The sequence below is a fragment of the Plecotus auritus genome (genome assembly GCF_963455305.1).
Source record: "Plecotus auritus genome assembly, chromosome: 9".
NCBI lineage: Eukaryota > Metazoa > Chordata > Mammalia > Chiroptera > Vespertilionidae > Plecotus > Plecotus auritus.
Genome location: NC_137783.1, coordinates 120,164,900 through 120,174,548, shown reverse-complemented (window position 1 = coordinate 120,174,548; position 9,649 = coordinate 120,164,900). Strand labels below are relative to the sequence as shown.

The 9,649-nt window shown below is 46.7% G+C and overlaps 1 protein-coding gene across 1 annotated transcript; it reads right to left on the bottom strand.

Annotated features, from left to right (window-relative positions):
• Positions 1-384: 384 nt before the first annotated feature.
• RASSF10 (Ras association domain family member 10) lies at positions 385-2,598 on the bottom strand (the record flags this gene model as incomplete). Its single annotated transcript, XM_080641272.1, has 1 exon — positions 385-2,598. The coding sequence occupies one exon, from the start codon at positions 2,596-2,598 to the stop codon at positions 1,081-1,083; it is 1,518 nt and encodes a 505-aa protein (XP_080497398.1). The 3' UTR covers positions 385-1,080.
• Positions 2,599-9,649: the final 7,051 nt, after the last annotated feature.

Genomic DNA, 9,649 nt, shown 5'->3' with positions numbered 1-9,649 from the left:
CGTTAGACATGGGTTTGGGTGAAATCTTTTAAGGTCATGGTTAGTTTTGATCATAGAGCTCAGTTCAAAAGCTGAACACTGACAAAGATCTTTGCTTTCAAGTCTTAGTTTCAATGGGAGTGCTCATTTAACAGCAAGTTTAGTTGTACTTAACTTGAATTCTGGAACTTCCCTTTTATTTATTTTTTTCTGAAATAACAGTGATTAAGTTAATGAAATGGCAATATGAATGAAAGGAAAACACACAAATCTTTGCAGGAGCAAATCCCAAAGACCCAGATTAAATTTTAACCAAGAATTATGTCTGCCAGGAATCTGTATCTCAAAAGAGATATGTTTGGTTTTTGTAATAATAAAAAGTTATTTTGGAAAAGGAATCCCATTTTAACAAATACTGTATTTACTAGGAGGAAATATGGGGTTAGACTTCGGTACAATTTGGTCTTTGAAAGAAAATAACAGGCAAACAGCTTAGCAGATGGATAAGTCCCAGATCTGCAGAAATGTAAACAGCCAGGATCTTAGTGCCTATGGGTTTTATAAAAGATGTTAAGTAAGGCTGAGACCAACACCAGTGTGTCCTCTTTGGCTAGTTTTAACACGTTCACAGTCACAATTAACATTCAAGGAATTTCCTTTTCATCCAAGTGTTTCTTTTAAAAGCACTTTATGCTACAACCTAAAATTCTAGCTGCCATCAGTCCTTCCCATACAGAAGAGTGGTGAAATGTCCACAACACCCCTTTTTCTATTTTTGCAAATGGGCTCGGACCACGTCAGTTTCCCTGGGGTGTTTGTTTTCCAGCATGAGAGGTTCTCACCTCCTCTCTCCCTCCCTCCTTTCCCTGAAAGAGCTTGGACTGGAGACACTGGTCCTGCACCCTCCTCCACACTCACCCCCAGCCCCAGGAGGCCGCTACCAGGCCGGCCTCCGGAGCCCTTCCTGGCTCAGTCGGAGGCCTGCTGCCCCGCAGGAGCTCCGGGCCCACCCCCAGCCTGGTTTCACCTCCTGGGCCGGCCAGGCCAGGGCTTGCTACAGGAAAGGGGAAAGCATACGTGTCCCTCCTGACCCTGCTCCTCCTATACAAGGGATTCGCACACGGGCACCGAGTCTGAGTCTTGGCTGTGCATGGAGCTCAGCCCCGTGTCCGAGTCCTCGTCGTTGCCAGGACAGCTTTTGGCCAGTCCGCGGGCCTGGTCCACCCACACCTCAGCGCCGGGCTGAGGCCGGGATTCCCGCGAGGGTCCACCTGAGTCCGTAGTCCCATCAGGTGCTATCGTCAACTCCAACGTGTGCAAAGTCTGGAGGAGGCCCTGCAGCTCGCGCTCCTTGCTGTCCCACTGCTGCTGGCTGTAATCCAAGTCCGACTTGAGGGCCTCCAGGTCCGTGTTGAGCCGGAGCCCGATGTAGAGGCTGGTGCTGAGCTGCGTCCTGACTCGCTCCTGCTCCAGCAGCAGCTCGCCGTCCAGGCTGCCATCGGGCTCCGGGGACTCCTCCCGCGCCGCGAGCTCCTCCTGGCGCCGGCGCATCCACCTCTGGTTCAGCTCCTCCTGAATCTCGGCCGAGAGGCGCTCGAGCAACTCCTCCTGCTGGGCCCGCTGCTCCTGCAGCTTCAATAGGTCATCACAGCGCTGGGCCAGCTCCTCCAGCGCCACTGCCTGCACCTGGCCGTCCAGGGGGGGCGCCGCCGCCGCCATAGCCACCGCCTCCGGCTCGGGCTCCTCTCTCGGGCTGGGCCCGTCGAGCTCGATGCCTGCGTCCAGCAAGTACGTGTCCTGCACATAGTTGACTCCGTGCCGCCGCATGCGGTCCAGGTGCACCTTGGCTTCGTAGCGATCGATTTCGCGGTCCAGCTCCCTGAGCCGCTGCACCTGCTGGCGGATGGTGTGGTCCTGGGAAAGCACCAGATGCACCAGCGTCTCCATACGCTCCACTGACACGCTGTCAGCGGCCCGCGGCGACGACGAGCAGGACGAGGCGGTGGACGATGAAGTGGATGAACAGGGCGACGCCGGCTGCTGCTGGCGACGGCGGTTGAGCTTGGCCAGCTTGCGGAAAGCCTTGCGCACCACCCGCCGCTGCTTCTCCTGGGTCAGGGCCAGGCTGGGCCGCGCCGGGACGCCCCGGGCCGAGCAGGGGCGCTCGCGGCTGAGCACCACGCGCGCCTCGGCGCTGCGCGGACCTGCGTTAGGCAGCGATGCCTCACTGCGCACCAGGACGAAGCGCACATTCTCCTGCTCGTCGCCCCAGGCAGACCAGAGGCGCAAGATGCGCGTCTTGTTGGGCAGGATGCGCTCAAAGCCGCGCCATTTCTCTACGATGCAGTAGCACTGCGGGGGACCGCAGAGCAAGCCCGGCGGCAGCATTTCCTCGTCGTCCTCGTCGTCCTCATCCAGGGGTTCCGGCAGCTCCCCCGGGCCTGGCGGGTCACTGGCCGCCCCCCGCCGCCTGCCCCGCAGCTGCTTCCGTCGCCGCCTCCAGCCGTCTTCCAACAGCACTCGCACCACGTCTGAGCAAGTGGTGCGACGAGAGAGCCCGGACACCAACTTCTCTTCCTGGCAGATCCACACCGATATCTTCTTCTCCGAAGGGTCCATGGCACAACCTGGACGCAGGTTGCGGACAGCCCGGCAGCTCTGGGATAGGACAGGAGCCCGAGACCCTCGCCCCCGTCAGCACCGACCCTTCTCAGCTGTGCACCGGGGCAAGCGCGGGCGTGGGCTGGAGAGGCTGCAGCTGGGATCGGCCGGACGGCGCGTGCTCCCAGGGCAGTGCGCCCGGGATCGGGCTCCCACCGCTTTGGCTCTGCCCAGGGTTGCTGGGGCCTCCCTCCAGGTTTTGCTCCTCCCCACATGGCTCCTCCCCTTCCCGCCCTCAGTGCCCAGAGAGCCGCGATCCCGGGAGGCGCAGCGCCCAGACCCGCCCCTCTATGGCGTGCTGTGCTGTTCGCGTTAGGAGGTTTGGTCCCCCCTCTGCATTTGCGCGTGGGCTCGAGAGAGGGTCCCCTCTGCTGCAGTGCCTGGAGCCCGTGCCTAGGCGGGATCAGCTCTGTGTCTTCCCACGGCCTACCCGCTCCTCTCCTAGTGTCTAGGGTTCGCCCGACAAATGTTGACCTGACTTTCCCACCTTCCCAGACATGGTTTCTGGCCCCTTGTGCTAGCGCCATCTGAGGAATGCCCCTTGCGCGGACAGGGAAACCAAGGCAGTCAGTGTCTCTAGCAGAGATTCTGTAACCGCACTTCCAGCCGATAACTCTAAATGCTGCCTTAAGTAGTTACATATTTAAGGAGAACAAGATGGACAGTGTAAATTCATGGGAAGGACAGGGATATGGTCTGAGAAATGCTTCATTGGGCAATTTCGTGGTTGTAGGAACATCATAGAGTGCACGTACACCATCCTAGATTGCATAACTTTCTACACACCTAGGCTGTATAACCTATTGCTCCTAGGCTACAAACTTGTACAGCATGTTACTGTACTAAATACTGTAGGTAATTGTAACACAGTGGTGTTTGTCTATCTAAACATATCTAAACATAGAAAGGTACAGTAAAAATAAAGCATAAAAGGTATTTCTTAAATGATACACCATATAGGGCACTTACCATGAATGGAGCATGTAGGACTAAGTTGCTCTAGGTGAGTCAGTGAAAGGTGAGCAAATATGAAGGCCTAGGACATTATTGTTGTGGACAGAAGGTAGCTGACCCCAAGCCTATTCCAACAGCAGTCCCCAATCTGAGGTGCCCTAAAAGGAGAAACTTTATTCAGGAAAACAGTTTGCAAACTGGTAAATGTATCCTCTGATGGAAACTGAAAATGCTCTCCCAAAAACAGCTACTGAGGCCCGCTTATACAGAAAAAGTGCCTGACCTGGCTCCTGATTGGTCCATTTTATGCAAATGAGGAATCCAAATTTGCTTAGTTTGATTGGTCCAAATAGCACTGTCCTGATTGGTCATAAACACCTGTTCTGATTAGTCATTGTGGAGTTGCTCTGATTGGTCAGTAAAGATGCAAATGAGGCTATAGCTGTGTAGTTCTGATTGGATAGGGCTGGTCTCAGCCCATTGGTTGAAAGATGATTCCAGGAACACCTTTATAAGGGTTGGCTTACAGCACAGGAACACAATGCAGAAGGCTGGCAGGTCAGTCTGGAGCTTTCCTCTGAAATGAAGTATGTGTCAGAGGCTCTGGTCAGCAATGGCCACTAGACTCTGATTATGAATTTAAGTCCAATTAACCACCTGGAGTCCTTCTTGGCAGGTATGTTCCTTCTCAATGTCAACACTGTACACTACTGTAGACTTTAGAAACACTGTACACTTAGGCTACACTAAATTTATAAAACAACATGAGAGTATATCAAGCACAAAAGAAAATGATACAATCAAGAGACTTGGTAAACATGAGATGTATGATGCTGCTGTAAGTGTAACACGGCATACTGTTTTACAGAAGACTTTTTTAAATAAGTAGAATGAGTAAACTACAAAGTAATTATTTAAAGCATAGTATAGTAAATATGTAAACCTGCCACACAGTTGTTTATTATCATTATCAAGTATTATGTACTGCACATCATTGTATGTGCTATATTTTTTTAATTTCTTTATTGATTAAGGTATTATATATGTGTCCTTATTCCCACATTACCCCCCACCTCCCATTCATGCCCCCACCCCCTGTGGTCTGTGTCCATTGATTAGGCTTATATGCATGAATATAAGTCCTTCGGTTGATCTCTCCGCCTTACCCCCACCCTCCCTTACCTTCCCTGAGGTTTGGCATTCTGATTGATGTTTCTCTGTCTCTGGATCTATTTTTGTTCATCAGTTTATGTTGTTCATTATATTCCACAAATGAGTGAGATCATGTGATATTTATCTTTCTCTGCCTGGCTTATTTCACTTAGCATAATGCTCTCCATCTCCATCATGTTGTTGCAAATGGTAAGAACTCCTTCTTTTTTACCGCAGCGTAGTATTCCATTGTGTAGATGTACCACAGTTTTTTAATCCACTCATCTGCTGATGGGCACTTAGGCTGTTTCCAAATCTTAGCTATGGTAAATTGTGCTGCTATGAACATAGGGGTGCATATATCCTTTCTGATTCATGTTTCTAGTTTCTTGGGATATATTCCTAGAAGTGGGATCCCTGGGTCAAATGGGAGTTCCATTTTTAGTTTTTTGAGGAAACTCCATACTGTTCTCCACAGTGGCTGCACCAGTCTGCATTCCCACCAGCAGTGCAAGAGAGTTCCTTTTTCTCCGCATCCTCTCCAGCACTTGTCATTTGTTGATTTGTTGATGATAGCCATTCTGACAGGTGTGAGATGGTACCGCATTGTTGTTTTGATTTGCATCTCTCTGATGATTAATGACTTTGAGCAGGTTTTCATATGTCTCTTGGCCTTCCTTCTGTCTTCTTTCGAAAAGTGTCTATTTAGATCAGTTGCCCATTTTTTGATTGGGTTGTTTATCTTCTTTTTGTTAAGCTGCATGAGTTCCCTGTAAATGTTGGAGATTAAACCCTTATCATTGATATCATTTACAAATACGTTCTCCCATGCAGTGGGCTTTCTTGTTGTTTTATTGATGGTTTCCTTTGCTGTGCAAAAGCTTTTTATTTTGATGTAGTCCCATTTGTTTATTTTCTCTTTAGTCTCCATTGCCCTAGGAGCAGTATCAGTGAAGAAATTGCTTTGGCATATGTCAGAGATTTTTCTGCCTATGGATTCCTCTAGTATTTTTATGGTTTCCCGTCGTATGTTTAAGTCCTTGATCCATTTTGAGTTTATTTTTGTGTATGGTGTAAGTTGGTGGTCTAGTTTCATTTTTTTGCATGTATCTGTCCAATTTTCCCAACACCATTTATTGAAGAGACTGTCTTGACTCCATTGCATGTTCATGCCTCCTTTGTCAAATATTAATTGAGCATAGTGATTTGGGTAGATTTCTGGGTTTGCTATTCTATTCCATTGATCTATATGTCTGTTCTTGTGCCAGTACGAGGCTGTTTTGAGAACAGTGGCTTTGTAATACAGCTTGATATCTGGTACTGAGATCCCACCTACTTTGTTCTTCTTTCTCAGGATTGCTGTGGCTATTCGGGGTCTTTTTTTATTCTAGATGAATTTTTGGAAAGTTCGTTCTAGGTCTGTGAAATACGCCGTTGGTATTTTAATGGGAAGTGCATTGAATTTATAGATTGCTTTGGGTAGTATGGACATTTTGATGAGGTTGATTCTCCCAATCCATGAACATGGTATGTTCTTCCATCTGTTTATGTCTTCCTCTATCTCTTTATTCAGTGTCCTGTAGTTTTCCACGGATAGGTCTTTTACCTCCTTAGTTAAGTTTATTCCTAGGTATCTTAATTTTTTTGGTGCGATGGTAAATGGGATTGCTTTTTTAGTCTCTCTTTCTGTAAGTTCATTATTGGTGTATAGAAATGCCATCGATTTCTTGGCATTAATTTTTTATCCTGCTACATTGCCGAATTCATTTATTAAGTCGAGTAATTTTTTGATGGAGTCTTTAGGGTTTTCTATGTACAATATCATGTCATCTGCGAATAAAGACAGTTTTACTTCTTCATTTCCAATTTGAATGCCTTTTATTTCTTCTTCTTGTCTGATCGCAATGGCTAGTACTTCCAGTACTATGTTGAACAGGAGTGGTGAGAGTGGGCATCCCTGTCTTGTTCCTGTTCTTAGGGGAAATGGTTTTACTTTTTGCCCATTGAGTATGATGTTGGCTGTGGGTTTGTCATATATGGCTTTTATTATGTTGAGGTATGATCCTTCTATTCCCACCTTGATGAGAGTTTTTATCAAGAAAGGGTGTTGGATTTTATCAAATGCTTTTTCTGCATCAATTGATATGACTATGTGATTTTTATCTCTCAATTTGTTTATGTGATGTATCACGTTTATTGATTTGCGAATATTGTACCATCCTTGCATCCCCAGGATAAATCCTGCTTGGTCATGATGTATGATCTTTCTGATGTACTGCTGGATTCGATTTGCTAGAATTTTGTTGAGGATTTTGGCATCTATGTTCATGAGGGATATTGGTCTGTAATTCTCTTTCATTGTGTTGTCTTTATCTGGTTTTGGCATTAGGGTGATGGTGGCTTCATAGAAGGAGCTTGGAAGTGTTCCTTCCTCTTGAATTTTCTAGAATAGTCTGAGGAAGATAGGTTTTAGTTCTTCCTTGAATGTTTGGTAAAACTCCCCTGTGAAGCCATCTGGCCCAGTGTATGTGCTATATTTTTCACTAAAAAAAAAAAATCCTCACCTGAGGATATTTCCCCATTATTTTTAGAGAGATTGGGACGGGAGAGGGGAGAGAGAAACAACATCTACTGCTTGCCTCCAGCACAGGATCGAGCCTGAAACTGAAGTACATCCCCTTGACCTGAATCAAGTCCAACCTCCCAGCAGAGCTTGTACACCCTCAGGATCTGACCCAGCTTTACTCTCAGCCTGTACACTCCAGCCACCCCTTGTGCACACTGTTCTCTCTGACCTAAGCTACTCCCGTCAGGCAGCCTAAGAAACATCCTTAAACTCCCCTTGCAGTTGGATCCAGTTGAAAGTCAAAGTGCAAACGGTTGCCTCCCAGACAGGAGCTTAGTATCCTTTCTCATCTACTATTCCCGATGCCTAGTGGAGAGCACATAGATTCAGTCAGTGCCCTGAGCCAGAAAAATACACAAGCTTCATCACAGGAGAAAATATACAAAAATATGTTTATAACCTGGAGGGATGCATTCATTAACAGGACATAAACATGCAAAATTCATAAAAGAAAGGATCAATAAATATGTCCAGCTCAAAATGAAACCTTCTACTGAAAAAATACACAAGGATATCCTATACAATTTTAAAAAGCCAAATAATAACCCAGGAGGAAATATTTGCAGCATAAATACCAAAAGATTAGCATTTGGGATGTATAAAGAACTCCCAAAATTTAGTTTTAAAAAGTATCAGGCAACACTCTGTAAAATGGGTGAAGAGTAGATTGCCAGTAGACAATAAAGAGGAAACAAATGGCCAACAAACATGAAATAATGCTCCACTGGACCAGAAATTCAGGAAAATATAAATTTAAGTGAATCAAGATGCCCTTTTTCTGCTAGCAGATTGGCAGCATTTAAAAAATATATAATAACATCATTGGCCAAGATGAGGGGATATATCCTCTCATACACCACTGGTGTAAATCAATATATCTACTTTGGTAATGTCTATTAAAAATAAAAATGTGCATACTCCACATCTCAGCAATTTCACTTTATAGTATCTACCTTAGGAAAACACCTGTGTGCTCAGAAGGCATGAATGGCATGTGCACTAAACCATTTTTGTTTTAGCAAAACAATGGATACAATAAAAGAGTCCAATAAGAAGTGGATGGCTGATAGACCGGGGTACATCCACAATCTGAAGTCTTGGCAGCACTTAAAGCCAGTAAATTAGATTTATATATATAGGCAATAATAAACCTCAAAGATGCATTGTTCAGTGCAAAAGGCAAGTTTCAGAGTGATGTGTATGATAGGGTCCCATCTCTCTTTAAAAACATATACACCAATTATCCAATATAATAAAAGGCTAATATGCAAATCGACTGAACGGAGGAATGAGCGGTCGCTATGACGCGCACTGACCACCAGGGGGCAGACGCTTGATGCGGGAGCTGTCCCCTGGTAGTCAGTGCACTCCCATAGGGGGAGCGCTGCTCAGCCAGAAGCCCTGAGCCGGGCTCACAGCAGGTGAGTGCAGCAGAGGTGGCGGGAGCCTCTCCTGCCTCCGCAGCAGCATTAAGGATGTCTCACTGATTGGTCAGACCTGCTCCCTGCAGGGGAGCCATCAGTCGGACATCCCGCAAGGGCTCCCAGACTGCAAGAGGGCGCAGGCTGGGCTGAGGGACCCCTCCAAGTGCATGAATTTCATGCACTGGGCCTCTGGTATATACATAAAGCCACACTGTACATTTTCTAGGGGTACAGACCTCAGTGTGCTGGCATAGAGCAAGGTATCGAAGAATATTCACCAAATCTAAAGCAGTGAATCCCTCCTGGAAGAATAAGGCATTTGCAGAGGGAGAGGCTCAAGGAGGAAGTTAGCTTCATCTGCAATGATTTTACAAGACGGATTTAGTCACATATTACTTAATTATGCGATTACAGTGTATGATTTTCAAAAGGGAAAGGGTGTGGGTTGGGATCACTAAGTTCTGGTTCTCCTTTAGACCTCCCCTTCTGCGGACGCCGCCCCAGGATAAGTGGCATCTCTGTTCCCTGTCATCTGAAGGAACATCTATAATCCACTTCTGTATTTCAAAGGGTTGTGAAGGTTAAGTGTGCTACTGGCTGAGGAGGAGTCTGGTTGAGTGTCTTGTTTAAAGAATGTGCTTCTCACTGGAGCTTTTCTTGCTCTTACGGGTGAGCTTTTAAGAAGACAACTCAGTTCTCACAGTGGCAACAGAGACATTTGCTGTAAGTCTTCCCGTTGGATTTCAAGACTGGCATGTCGTTTGACACTGTGGCTTTTTCTTCATTTATCTTCCTAACACCTATGAGAGGTAAGACGTAGTTCCCTTGCCCATGAGAAAACTGAGGCCAAGGG